This window comes from Macrobrachium rosenbergii, chromosome 13, assembly GCF_040412425.1.
Source record: "Macrobrachium rosenbergii isolate ZJJX-2024 chromosome 13, ASM4041242v1, whole genome shotgun sequence".
In the NCBI taxonomy this organism is placed as follows: domain Eukaryota; kingdom Metazoa; phylum Arthropoda; class Malacostraca; order Decapoda; family Palaemonidae; genus Macrobrachium; species Macrobrachium rosenbergii.
In genome coordinates, this window is record NC_089753.1 from 21882715 (window position 1) to 21897956 (window position 15242).

Consider the following 15242-nt stretch of genomic DNA (forward strand, 5'->3'; position numbering starts at 1 on the left):
AGGTCCCCTTAAACTTGGTCCAAGATGAGTGATGGAATGCTATCATTGTCGTGGAATAACCACAAAGCCACATTTTGCCATGTACTTTCCACACTCAGGGAAAAGGTCAGTCTGATGGTAACTGTATGGTTGGGTCTACACTGCAAAATATTTTCATATATTGCTTTTCTTCTGTATAATTTATATATTTTCTGCTTGATAGCCGTTTTGACATCCAGTTCAGGTGATAAAATGTAATGAGTTGTAATTTCATATGTGCTCCTTGTCCAGCCTTGGTATTACATATTGCTGTATGTGCACTAGTAATCATGTTGCTTATTTTAGAATCCAAGTATGTTAAGCTGTACATATTTTTTCGTTTTAGGAAAAATACACGGATGTCACTGTAGCGTGTGAAGGACGGTTTTACCCAGTGCACAAACTAGTGTTGTCAACGTGTAGTGAATATTTTGAAAAGATTTTTGACAATACACCATGCAAACATCCAGTGATAGTATTGAAAGACATAGCATGGGATGAATTAGAGGCGTTGTTAAGTTATATGTACGATGGTGTAGTTAGTGTTGCTCAAAATGACCTTGCTCGTTTGATCAAGGCAGCGGAAGTGTTAAGGATAAAGGGGTTAGCTGTCCCTGATGAACCTCCACCATCTAGAAACGATGTCAGCAGTAGAAAGTCTACGTATCGAAGTTCCGATGACAGAAGTAGTCCGCATCCAAAGCGTAGAAGAAGAGAAGAAAATGCTCCTCAAAGTAGTGTATATAGATCTCCCTCCTCCTCTCCAATAAGAGCGTCCCCAGGTCTTTCAGAATCCGAACCAAACAGAACACAAACAGACACTCGGTGGAAAGACCACATGAGTGAACAGTCTTCTGACAGACCTTTAGATGACAGATTGCATCAATCTGCGTCTGCTACCTCATCGTCGCCAAAAGCACCTGTGGAGGTTTGTGAAATTCGTTTTCATCTTTCCAATTAAGGTGAATGGAAAAGATTTTGATCTAGCTTGAGCCTTGTGTCTACTTCCTTGATGTTTTTATTGTTTGATATGATTTCCTAGCTGTGAAAATTGCAATTAAATATTATTACTCTTATCTTTGCAGGTTATGGTGGATGAAAGTCTTGTCAAAGAGGAGGTTGAGGACACTGTAGATAATAGAGATGATGTGATAGATTCAGGGATGGACTATGGATCTTTAGGGAGTGATTCTAAGTTAGATGGTTCAGTGGGGGATGAGGATGGGCAAATGTTACCTAATAAATTTGAACAGAATATTAGTTCCCAGTCAGAATCGCAAAGTCAGCCGTTACCTGATGCAGTTGTAGAGGCTTTAGCAGGCCCCTCAGGGATGCAAGGGGTAAGTATTTCAAGTTTTGTATTTGTGATGATAATTACATGCTATTGTTAATAATAAAATCATCTAGCTTTTAATGTATTGGATTAATATATATTTAGGTGGATGAAATTCTTACTACCATTAATGTAACTTCTGTGATTTGAAAAGAAATATCAAGGTTTAACAAGGTTAGAAGGGTTCTCCATAATGTGTGCTGGGTTGAGTCTTGGTTTTCCTTTGATGACCACTGATGCTTTCTAGATCAGTGTGTAGTTATTCATGCCTCATAAAGGGATGACACCTGCATACATACTGAAGGTGATTTCAAGTCAGGGAATAAATCAGTACCTGACCTCTTTACATTAATGTTAGTATCATGGTCCATTCCCTAAAACCCAAGTGTACATTTGCCTACTGATATACTTATGATTTTGTTCTCTCTCTTGTAACTAGTGGTTGGGTGGGTGCGAAGTGCCTGGTAGTTTCTCCGGAATGGAGGGATATAGTGGCGATGGTAGCCAGGATGTGCACCCACCCCAGCAAGGGCCACCTGTCAGTGGTGTTCAGTCAGGAGCACACCAGATGGTGAGTGTTACAAATTATGTATTTTGGAAGGGTTAAAGCCATCTTTTGGGTTTGGTTGAGATCCCATATCGACGTTTGTGACTGGAATTAACCTGGTCTTTTACATATACCATGTATTCTGTGCAGTGTAGTTTTAAGAAACTTGATTCCTTCCACAACAACGAAAAATCCTTATCATAAAAAAGTTACAAAGTTGAGTGGTAAGATACCACTATTTACTACATGCAAATCAGTTTCAATGCACTGACCCAGACTAGTGAATTTTGTCAGAAGCAGAATAAGAAAGGAAACCACCTAGCTTGGCATACTGTAAATCTCCTTGCAGAGGTCCACTTATAGTAAGAATTGCAGCTTGTAATTCCCTTTTGGTTCATCTGTAGGAGACCCATTTGTATCTTGGCTAGCCATAGTGTTAGTGAATGAAAACACTAAATTAAACTTTTCCTGCTTGATAAACAGGCAGCCATGTAACTATTTTGAACAGTTTCAAGTATACAAATCAAAATTATATTGTATCACAGTATCATTTTATGAAAATTGGTCATTTCCAAGGTCTAGGTCTTTGCTTGCTTTGTGAAAACTGGGAGGATCAAGTCTGAATAGGATATGTTTTAAGTTAGTTTAGCCAGTTATTCTTATGGTAGCAGGCTTTGAAGTATATTGAGTGGTATTCTATTATAATATGAACACCCCCTGTGCAGATTATGATGCAGATACACCTAGAATTCCTGCATAGGATGAAGCCAAAGAATAAGTCTTATCATTCTTGACTGGTAGGAGGGAAGCTTGCAGGGGCAAGTGAGGAAGGTATATTTTTAATGTGTAAGTTAATTGTAAGATTAGGTTTAAAAAAACCACGTAATGAATTGAAATTAAATGCTTTTACATGGTTAGTTAGAATACAACCTTTTGTTTAAGACACATGATTAACTAGTCAGACAAAATTTAAAAATCAAAGTATAATACAAAGGGATTTGGGGTCATTTTGGTTGCTTTGTGTTTCCAGATGAGTTCATGACATAAGCCATCTCACATTTCTCAGTTATTTCCCTGTGTAAATCTGTACCATTTACACTGAGTCAGACCAGTGGCACTCGCAGTAAATTTCATCCTTTCATTGTCATGCTTGAGCCTCAGTTATGTGTATGTTTCAAGGGATTTTTGTTGTTTTCATGGCTATGGTATTGTGGTTCCTTATTTCCCATCCTACTTCCTTTCTTTAATCTTGCTGTTAAATTTCTTTATTACTTCTTAATGCATCTGTGGCGATTTTTCCGAGTTTAACTTTTAGACCCTTGTACTTCGTCTCATTCATTTTCTCCAAAGAAATATTCTGTGGATAGTCACAGGCTTATGGAGGGCTGTGGGTTTTCCAGAGCTAGAGAATTGTTAGTATATAAACATTTCCTGTGGTCTTCATTTAGCGTTATATATCATATTCCCTTCACGTTATAGTATTGTGATTTGCCACTAGTGAATGTATTGGTGATTGTCTTTGACACTTTTTCCTTGCAGATTTGTTAAATAAAGTTTTATTCCATTTCCAGTTGATTCACTGGAGTTTTTGGCTTAGTCTTCTCAAATTCTGTTTTGCTGTTTTTAATGTAAATAATCTTGCTTATTCTTTATCATCCTTAATTAAGCTATAGTATTTAGGAATGCTTTGTTCTTTTCAGGTGTACTGTATTAGTACATTTAATTGTTTTTGGAACCTTATTCAGTTGCTCATTTGGATATCTACTAAATTATTCAGTTGTTCATTTGGGATATCCACTGAATTAGTTGCTCTGAGCATTTGTTATACAGTGTTGTTATGTAGTTATTTCTTTCTGGGTCAGTTTGTTTAGGTTAATTGCTTACCTGCATCATAAGTATCGTTATGTAGTTATTTCTTTCTGGGTCAGTTTGTTTAGGTTAATTGCTTACCTGCATCATAAGTATCAGTAAGCCAATGGTTTCTTGCCAGTCTATCTAGTTGGGTTTGTAGCTCATTCATGCCTTCTTCAGTTGTGATTGAAGTCGTGTCCATGTTTCCAAGATGAGATGTTTTCTCTGTGTCTGACATGTAAGACATGCTTTCTCATGAGCAGTTTCTTTTTTATTTTTTGCCTAAAAATGGATTTGTAAGCATTGATCATCAAAGATTCTAGCTGAACTGTTGCACTATAAACTGGTCTGTGGGATCTGTTAATCTCTGACCAGCAGTTTTAGTTATCTCTTAAGCAATAAGTTTTGTCCAGTTACTTGGCTATTAAGGAGTTCCCAGTCAATGGTTTTTGCAAGGGAGTTTTGTTTTTCCTCGATTCATCTGTGGGCTGCTTGCTTTGTTCTCTTTTCTGTTGGCCTGAGATACGTTGCTCTCCTCACTTCCCTATTCTGCGGTGCAATATCCCAACCCCGTTTTTGGGGTGTCCCTTTACTACTGTCGTCTAGCTAGCCTACAGGATTCATGACTTCTTTGCAAGGGAATTGGCCTGTGGTGGTCTCTCATGTTATTACTAGGGATTCTTGGCTGCCTCCTCTCCAAGACCACATAATTTCTCTCCAGCAGAAGTTAATGGAAATGTGAGATACTGTAGAGAGCTTATCCACTGACATGGCCTGAGTCGGGTCCTATTGGCCTTAACTTCCTTCTTCAAGATGAGGCATGGGCTTCAGGAGTGGCCAAGGTGAACTATAATCTCTTTTGGATGTGCCTCCATCTTGATCACCTGAGAGGTGCTGTATTTGCTGAAAAACTTGGTCATAAACAGCCTTCAAGGCCATATGCAGTCTTGTAACCTCACCAAACATTCACCCTCCATGATTAGCCAACATATCTCACTGGACCTTCACTTGCTAGCTATGGTAACTTGATCCTTTGGATCCCTCCTTCTTCGATAATCTTGTCAGTGAATTGCGAGACAAACTCACAAGCACTGCTAAACAGTTGGCCATTTTCAACATGGAAACTTCAAACTTTGTTGTATTATGTATAACATGCCAAGACACTTGCAGTCAAAAAATTCACAAAGACATTCCCATCCTGCAGTCACTCCCATCCTGCAGTGACTGGAGAGATTATCAAGTTAGCAAGTCAAACTCCCCCTCCTGCAAGGATAAAGATATTTGCTAGCAAAAGGTTTAGCCCAAGGGGGTTGGAGAGGATAAGTGTTGGCTTCCTCTTTGGATGGTGTCTCAAACTTCTGCCAAGTTTTACCTTGGAGATATTACACTAGGAATTTCAGGTATGTTCTTGCTGTGGGTCATATTGCAAGCAAGGGAAGGGAGGAGGTGCATCTTCGGGAAGTGGTTATTGATCATGTTACCTTCAGTTCCCTTTCTGGGTCCTTTGGTACTCTGCTTTTGCACCTGTGTAGCTCTGAAGCAATTCAGGCATTGTAGGGTTAGTGGTTGTGATGAAACAGGGTTTTTGTGGCAAGATTTTTTGTACATACTCATTAATGACATAGGGAGTGCTGTCTGCCTTTACCTCAAGGTTACTTAACTTACTTAAATATTGGGGATGAAACAGAGACACTTCCAGAAGGCAGGATGGAATGTACACATTCAGAACTTAATGTATATAAACTAATAAAGATTCCTATGAAACTTGGATTTCTAAATCAAAGTAAAAAAGTCTGTATATGATTAGTCCTTGTACAAAACTTTTGTTTTACATAAATACATTGGATTTTTGATGTTTAGTGGAACATTGGTACATTCATTTCTGATATTTGGTGTGTCTTTGTGTTCAGTTACTTGATGATAAGACTTATTCATTGCGTGTATCCTATGCAGAAAATTCAAAACTACCAAGGTAAGTGCATACATTTAACAGCTGAACTGATTTGTTTCACTTGTCCACTGGGTATTTGATATTTAAATAATTTAATCTTGAGGAACAGCAGTTTTAACTTGATGTTGAAGTGTCTGTACTTTTATATAACATTCACTCAAGTTTTCGGTAATAAGAGTTCTTTTGTGAAAGTTTGTTTATATTACATATAGTGATTGATTGCTGTGTATATGAGAGTAGTCAAAACTTGATAGGATGTTGCAGGTTTTAAAAAATATAGGGTGATTTTAATTTTTTTTTATACTTTAGTCTGTTAAATACTTTAACTTGAAAGTACACATTGTGTACATAAAAGCCAAAAAAGCTGGAGGGTAGTATGGCATACAAGCTGGTCAGAGTTGACAGATCAACCCTTATAATACCATATGCATTAACTGCCAAATATTTAAGTCAGATATATGGCTTAGCATCAGCCTAAATTTTATATCCAGTGCTTACTGAAGGACTCCAGGTTTGTGCAGTATTCAGGTCTTTCCCAAATAAATTGTACAAATTGAAAGTGTTGAACCCTCTCTCCATTTCTTCAACATGACTTAGTAACCATACATTATACAATAAAGGTGTAGTAAGTGGTTCAACTAAAGAACCTTTCAGTCAAAGAAATATTTGCATAATTCATTCATTACTATTCTTAATTCTAGCTAATATATAAATTTTCAAGTCAACAAAAGTAAACAGTATACTCTCTAGCTCTAGAATTTCCACCTCCTTGGGTTACACATAAAGTATGTCAGTACTGTACACACTTGTACTCTCTGTCCAAAATTTGTAGGGTGTCAGCACTAGTGGGTGTTTAGGGAAGTAGAAGGATGATAGGGCAGCTAAAGAAGCTATGGCACCCCTGGCTTTCTCCGAAATGTGAATATATTTCCCGCAAGAAAGGTTGACTAATTTAACAGTTTTGGTACGAAAATGGATTTGTATGCTTGCTGAAAGAAGAGAGATCATATATGTGACTTTCATGGTTGTTGTCCTTATGTATTTTACACAGCTTTTTAGTGCAGAATGGTGAGGGAAGGAGGGTGATGTATTGGGCATTTGCTGGACAAGTGTAACCATGCAGCGTTTTAAAAGAAGACGTACTGTATACACATTTTAGCTATTGAAGAAAGGGTAATTCTTTGCTTGTTAACTATAGAAGAAAGGGTAATTCTTTGCTTGCTAACTGTAGAAGAAAGGGTAATTCTTTGCTTGCTAACTGTAGAAGAAAGGGTAATTCTTTGCTTGCTAACTCTAGAAGAAAGGGTAATTCTTTGCTTGTTAACTGTAGAAGAAAGGGCAGTTCTTTGCTTGTTAACTATAGAAGAAAGGGCAATTCTTTGCTAGCTAACTATAGAAGAAGAGTAATTCTTTGCTTGTTAATTATAGAAGAAAGTGTGATTCTTTGCTTGTTAACTATAGAAGAAGGGGTAATTCTTTGCTTGTCAACTACAGAATAAAGGGTAACTCTTTGCTTGACAGTTCTTTTGAATGAAATTCTAGGGGAATTTAACTTAGTAGGAATGCTCTTTTCAAAAGAAATAAGACTTTATCCTTGGAGATTTATTTATGGAATTTTAAAATTAACAAAAAGGGCTGAATGGCTAAGCTGCTTCAGTGTTTAACTTTTTTATCTTAAATTTCGTAATCCAATCCAGTGTATCCAAATTATATAATGCCTTAAAACACCTTATACAACAGAGTAGAGTTTCGAAGATATGTAATGTATGTCCACATTATTTGTTTTATATGGATGGACAGAACTTGTCATGTGATGTGGGAGTTGCTGCAGTATCCTTTTCTTCAACAAATAAGGTTTTGATTTCACAGACCATTTGAAGCTGGTATAAATGACCAGGATGTTGGTACTCTGTACAATAGGTTCTTAGGAAATGTTGAAGTTAGTAGTATATTATGTTAGGAATACGAAAATTCATATTTAGACGATTATATGAAGAAAAGACAACTGATGCGGATCATTGTTGTAGGTACCAGTTACTGACAACTGTCTAGTACTGTAACAACTGATAAAACGTTTTCATCTTTGGATGGACTTACCCATGTTATTTATTGATCTGATTTTGTTTTTATAGACTGAATGTTATGGGAAATAGAACATACCAAATCACAAAGTAACATATTTCGTTTTATAACTGTTTTAAGAGACTGCAGTAGCGTGTGGACAAGTCTGAGGGTCTTGGCTTTGTCTTTTACGTTGATCTGGATAGGAAGTTGCCATGATTGTTTTAGGGGAAACAGTTATATATTCAGTAGAGATTGTTGTGTAATATTTTGCGTGTTAGGGTAACTATTCTGTAGGGAGAGAATGGGATTTCTTTTTCTAGGTGTCTCTCTCTCTCTCTCTCTCTCTCTCTCTCTCTCTCTCTCTCTCTCTCTCTTCTCTCTCTCTCTCTCTCTCTTTTTTTTTTAGCAATGTAAAGTAAGCACTTGTAGTGAATGAGCAAATTGTTTGACTTATTTGTTGTGTTGTTTGATAATACTTAGTGATGATTAGGGGTCTTGATAACTTTTTTCAATCATGTACTAATTGAGCAAAAGTTCCTTCCAGAATGAAATTTATTTAAATTTTAAGTTACCACAATACAGAGTTACCAGTGAACTTGAAAAGAAATCTGTTCAGCTGTTACTACAGTATAATTAAGTAGACTTGATGTATTTTTGACCAACCAGCCTGATTCCAAGTCACAGGTCACATATGGAATCTCACTTTTGCATCTGTTTGTTGTGGCTCTATTTAAACTGAAGAGTTCTTTTCCAGGTAGATTTCAGCATATATTGTAAGGTGTAAGGAACTTGTTTGAATTGCCTGAATTGGCATATGCATTGGGTGTTCTTGTTGTAACTATAAATATTATGTGAACCATTCCCAAGATGGCTACTCTTCTCATGTTACTGAATTATTTTGATCAAAGTTTCCATCATTTAAGGTTGTTAAAAGTAATGAGAGTTTGAGTTTACCAAGATATTCAACACCAGTTCACTGAGCACTGTAGATACCAGTTTGGAAATTTCTGTCGGTTTGGTTTGCTTATGAGTAAATATATAGCTAAAACTTGTTTTACATGTGCCATAACTTCTGACGTAGATGCAAGTAGGCGGCAGGAAATTGCATTTGGAGATATAATGCAAAAGATGATAACATGAGGTAACATGATAGAATAAAGTATGAATATAAGTTCTTTTTGTTCACCTGAATGTGTCATGTATGGTTTATTAGTTTCATAACTTTTTCAAGTGGTGGAGCCCGTTAATTATATAAGGTAGTCCTGTTGGTTCTGGGTTACGGCTGATGTTCCGAAGTTCCAGTGCTGTAACTAGCATTATGGTGCCATGACTCACCAGCGCTATAACAAGGTGAGAAAACCGGTTTAGGTCTCTCTCTCTCTCTCTCTCTCTCTCTCTCTCTCTCTCTCTCTCTCTCTCACTCTCTCTCTTCTCTCTCTCTCTTGCTCTCTCTTTAGCACTCTTGTAGGTGCTATTCTCTCTGCTCTCTTTAAATATGTTAGTTTTCATTCTCTTCAAAGTTTTCTTCTGTAGCTTAGTTGCTGTGTTTCATTTCACAGTCTGTTTTCTGTTTATGCTCTTTTGCTTATTTTATTTTCTCTTGACTGGTAATTGCTTAGAAAGGTATTTCTGAATACAGTATTGTTTTGAGTTTTTTGTTTAACTCTGAAATTTATACGTCAGTTTGTGACTGAAATTTATACTTAAGTTTGTGTTTGTGACTGAAATTTATACTTCAGTTTGTGAACTTTAATAGTGCATATTTGCATATGTGAGTTTTGGAACTTACTCCATGACTGGGGAAGTGTGTTACTGCTGGTTGTTTCTGTGGTGTTTACTGTACTCTCTTGTAAGGAGTTGCCTTCTTGAGCTTTTAACACCTTCATGTCTTCCCTTAGCAATGACCTCCACCTCCTATATCTGTCTTTTAGGGCTTTCCTCAGCAGATGTACACAGTCTGTAAAGATTGGTATGTTGGTCAGTGGTTTCTGTTCACTCAGAAGAGGCCTAACAGGAATAACACTGAGACTAGTGACCCCCCATGAGAATAATCTGCTTCTGGTTGTGTCATTAGCATCATTGATCAATATTTAGGTGTCTTTGGATGTAAATCATGCTGCATTGAAGACGCACAAGAATTTAAATGTGTCTACTCGTGTCCTCTTATGCATGACAGGAGGCTTGAAGATACGTCTTTCTACAAGGCTTTACTTTAGGCAGCCTTGTGTTTTCCTTGTTTGATGGTTTTCCATGTAGATGTGAATTAATCTCCTTTTGGAATTTTGAAGTGTTCAAGGGTGAATAAGTGTTCTCACAACCTGCTAACAGTGAGACTAGCTCTGAGCCCATGACCCACAAAGTGTAATGAACACTGATGCAGTTTGCCAAAGGCAAGCAAGTTTTTGTGGTCATTGCAGCTGCTATCCCAACACTGTGTAGGATGTACAGTATACCACTTGATTTGACAAGGATTGTGGACTTCCTTTTCATGTAAACAGTGTTGACAGTAGAGGGTTACAGAGCTACCCTTTCATGTCTTTGTCCAATGAAATATGGACTTGAGTAAGGATCCTGATGTTTTGAACTTCATCCATTGTTGTGGGTGGTCAGTTCCCAGGTCAGCGATTCAGTCTCATGTTTTGTGCTGTTTCATGCCTTATTTCCACTGCATTGCTGCTGCTAATGCAGTGGGGGAAAGCTCATCATTGAAGATGGCTTGTCTCTAAAGTTCTTTCAAGTCGGTCTGTTTGCAGGCTGTCCTACTTTCATAAAAAAATGTGTAGAATTCATAACATACATGTTCTGAGAGGCATGCCTGTTGCTAGGTAAAGTGTAGCAGCACTTCTTGTGACTCTCCTGTTCTCTTCTTCGGATCAAGTTGTATGCTCTGCATTGCTATCTTTATGCAACATTTATCACTGAAAAAAGAAATTAACAGATGGTTTTCCAATTCCAGCCATTTTTTCATTTCATCTAAAGAAGTTTATGATAGCCAGATGCCATTCATGAACTTTTACAACTTGTCTCATTCTTTGAGTGAAGATTTAACTTGACATTCAAATCCATTTAAATCTTCACTCCTGAAAACTTTCTGCAATCATAATCAAGAGGTCATGATTTTTGCCAATGCTTGAAAGATGAATAAATTTGAAGATTTTTTGTAAATGATTACTGCTTTATATCATGGCATCCTACCATTCCATCATATTTAGCACTGAATGATCTTGTGGTCCCAGTGCTTGGGCTGTGTCGCTGCATTCCATAAATTAATCAGAAATGCACTTTGTGAAAAATTTTGTAATTGTCAAAAGTTTTGAACATTTGGCAATCACGCATGATTTCACACAGTGCATTTCTGCTGCACTGTGATAACAGAACTGTTGGGTTATCTTTTGCCTGAATCTGTTTGTAGCTTTGGCTGGTATAATGGACATGAACCCTGTGTCATTGGCTGAATAGTTTGTAGGAGAAACTCACAAAGTTCTTTAACTTTGATTTTAAGAGTTATATATAAACTGAACTCTATATCCTTTGCATCACTTTTGATGGAAGTCCATATTTATTTATTTATTTTTTTTTTTTTTTTTTTGTGTGTGAATGCCATTATTATTGGGTCTTGTTTTTTAGCCTCTTTTTTAACATTTGGCCTGAAGTTCCATACTGTATTTCACACCTTATTTCCTAAATTGCTGTCAATTCTCAATCTTTCATTATGGCTCTGAATTGCCTAATTGGTGCAGTGCCAGGGCTATGGCCCATAGTATGATGCACTTAACTTTCAATGCGACACTCTCTTGTTATACACATTGAAGTTTAACATTTGAAAGTGAGTTACTCATGAGAGAATTTTAAATTAATTAGTATGTTGCCAAGAGAAGCTTCATCTGCAATCATTCTAAAGCGTACCGTATATGTGATAATGGACTTGAAATGATTTCATGTCAAGTCAAGCAAAATAAAACATATTATTTGAAGTGTTTTATGCTCTCTGCTTGAGTAGTAATGATAGCACTCCGCTTTTTCTTACCAGCTGTGTTGCTTTCCACCTATGCTGTAAGTTCATGGAGTTTTTCGCTGCTGTTTCATTCAGGATCAAAAGTTTTGGCACATGTTTGACAGTAGTTCAGATGCTATAGGATGTTAACAGTATCTTTAAAAATCTTATTTGATTTTTAAAGGTCTTTGCTATGTTCAGTCTACCACAAAGCTTCTATTTACTTTTTAGGATATGTGTGTTAGCAGGTTTTTTAATGCATAGGGTTGATTTGGAATAGGAAAATATTCACCATCTACTTCAGATAGGTTAGGGACATCTCGTAGAACATAGAAATAGTGACTAGCTTTAGTCAACTGCTTAGCAGTCAAAAAATTTTGTTTTAATTTTCTTCTTCACACATTTACTAATATTTATGGTGTTTTAATTTAATATAGAAATAAAGAAATAATTACTATTAAAAATATAATCATGTGGTTGAACCCTTCGAGAGCTGAGAATGTTGACTTAATGGGCTGATTAAATTAGCTGGTCCAAATCATTGCATATCTTAGTAACTTCAGACCTTTTTTATTCTGTTTTTAAATTCTTTTAATTAGTCTATTGTATTTTTCTTAGTTTGAATTCCCAATTCCCTTTTTCCTTAAAGTATACTACTCAGAATTGTCCTACTCACTCATACATAGGGCCAAGATAATTTAGTACTACATGATCTAAAGTATTGCAGGGAAGATGAACGTAGTTGAAGGTTTCAGATACATTAGTTTGAATGTTAATTAGTCAAAATGATCAGGATGGTTTTTAGTACTCATATTGACTTTTTATGGCACATTTAGTATCCATTTAGTATGTGGTTGAGATTCAAGTGAATGAAAGTTATGCTCATGTTTTCAGATAGTAGTAATGGTTGTTTCGTATTCATACTTGGAAACAACGCAGTTTGTTCTTCTGTGTCATCAAATGTTTACGAATTTTCTTTGTTACAGTTGTTTCTGTGATCATGTAGTGTACAAAGGTGCTCATTTTATTTCGTTATATTAATTTTTTTTAGTCTCTTGTCTATGAAATAGAGGGTGTTGACTTGGAAGTAAGGACATATACATTCATTTTATGATACTCTACAATATTGTAAAGTCGCTAATATTGTAGTGTTGATGTGATTTTTGTCAGAATTGAAAATGATGGAAACTTTGAATAATGTAGACTATTGAATTTATATTATTGATATTGACGAATTTTATATGATTATGGCATTTGTAGTTATATTTTGCATTTGGTGTAGGATATACCCGTAATATGTAACTGAAGTAACAATATACTGGAGGCAAACATCATGTCTACTGTATCCAGGCTTGTCTGGCTAAGTTATACATTTTCTGACCTTCCTTCTGGTATATTTGTTGGTCGGACATTAAGCAGTGTCATATTGTGTTTGTTGTTCTTGTGCTGATTTTGCCCATGAGACGTTTTGACTATTCGTAGCTGTCCGTATGGAGTAGTTTTGCTGAAGAGTGCAGTCAAACATTTTAAGACGTCAACCAGCTAAATGTTTTACGAAAGATAAATGACAGTGTCTGCAACCAGTATACTTTTTGGAAAGGTCATGAATCATTATATATTACATATGTTGAAACTAGGCGTTAGAAATTTGCCAGTGGCATACACGTTATGTTGTCTGTATTTTACTTGGTGAAAATGGACGATCTCTTTAACAACAAAAAGGCAATATTTATACCCACCCAAAAGATTAATCTTGAAAACCATTAGCGGAAAACTTGTTAGGTTTGAAGTAAGAAAGAAATCTTGAGTGGCAATAATGCCTTCCTCTGATTTTAAGAGGATCATTATTAAACGTGTCAGCCATCAGTCAGTCCTGCTGTCTGTAATTCAGGTGCTCGGCAAGACAGTTACATGGTAGGCTTTGTCAGTTATTTTTAGCAAGTGAGTATGGTATTCCCCAGGGTTGGCATGTCTTCAGAGACATTGTTAGCCATGAGGAATGGTATTCAAGGGAATCCATATTTGCTTTGTGGTATAAGTTCTGCGTTTGGGGTAAGAGCATTTAAATCAAGTCTGACTGAAATGAGGAATTTTGGCACCCCAGAATTGGGCGAAGATTTTCTTGCCAAGTATTTTGCCAAGACCCCTTAAGGCCAGTGGCAGTGGTTAGCGTTGGTCCTTGTAAGGGCTTTTAACAGCCGGGATTGATCCGTAAGGGTTTTTAACAGCAGTGATTGATCCTTTTGAGCCAAAAGGCTCTTCCAAAAATATTTTTTATATCATTATATTATTCACTGATTAGTTTCAGTGGTATGTTTAAGACTGCAGTTTTGATTTGAGGTTGAATTTGAAGAAAATGCTAATATCACAGAATTTGTGAACACTTGCAATAGCATGTTGTTCAGGATGTTGGTTCATGCATATGTGCTAGTTATTTACAAATTAATTACCTGCGTATCTGTTGATGCATATCTTTAGTTTTTTAAGCACACACATATCCCCTCATAAATTTGTTCATTACATTATTGACACTACGGGCTTATATAATGTCCTGTAAAGATCGACAAAGCTTGACAAATTTTTTTCCTTTGAAGATTTGTCAGGTTGTCTACACATGTTAATTATACTGTATATGGATGTAGTTACAAGAGTTGTATATGAATGAACAATATTTGTGTAGTTATGCTATGAAGCCATGCAAATCTGATCAACTTGGAAATCAGCCTTTAGAAATCCTATTTCCAGTTAATATCTACAGTAGTTCATACAGAGGTGGAAGGACTTCCACTCCTTTGGGGTGATTCTTGATATGAAAGTCGATTGCACACTAGTGTAAATACTGTAGGTTTTCAGAGATTACTGCCTATATTGTTTTTGCCATAAAGCTTCTGTGTGCAGATTGAATGTGGGTGAATAAAACCGTAAAGTAATACAGTGCATAAGACACAATTTTTGATCAAGGTCTTTGCAAAAGTTAATCAGTTTAGTTAGACTTCTTTGTAGCATTATATATACATACATGGCATATGTATATATGTGGTACATGTGTGTGTTTAGAATTGTAATCCTACTTTAGGTTGATTCAGTTGCTAATAAAGGTAATGATCAGAATCTCAATTGTGTTATTATCCCTGAAGCTAAAAAGGCAAGTGTTTATATTATGAATACCTTATATAAGTTTTTTTAAGAATGCGGTTCCCCAAGAAGGGATTGATTCTGGGGAAAAAGGCAATATAGCAGGAATGAAATCTGGAATCTGGTTTTTACTTAACATCTCTATACGTAACGACTAAAAATGGCATACACTAAAAAAAAAGAAACAGGATTATCATGTTTGTGGTGGAATTGCTATGTGCCATCAAACTAATGGTCTAGAAAGTACATCATGTTGTTTTTATGCAGGAAGGTATTTGTAAAGATGGGTAATGGGGAATATGAGGTCAGTGAGATTGAAGCCAAGTTCTCAAGGGTAGAGGTCATTAAT

General features: G+C 36.3%; 1 protein-coding gene across 50 annotated transcripts in view; it reads left to right on the forward strand.

The window, feature by feature from the left end:
• LOC136844994 (zinc finger and BTB domain-containing protein 14-like) overlaps window positions 1-15242 on the forward strand; it is a 256025-nt gene that overhangs the window by 3956 nt on the left and 236827 nt on the right. For all 50 annotated transcript variants that reach the window (XR_010855029.1, XR_010855030.1, XM_067114536.1 and 47 more), the window contains exons 2-5: window positions 3-105; window positions 365-946; window positions 1104-1358; window positions 1791-1922. Coding sequence is in view for 48 of the 50 variants with exons in the window: in XM_067114536.1 (XP_066970637.1) it covers window positions 25-105; window positions 365-946; window positions 1104-1358; window positions 1791-1922 (1050 nt within the window). In the remaining 2 variants the exon portion in view is untranslated. The remainder of the gene's footprint in view (window positions 1-2; window positions 106-364; window positions 947-1103; window positions 1359-1790; window positions 1923-15242) is intronic.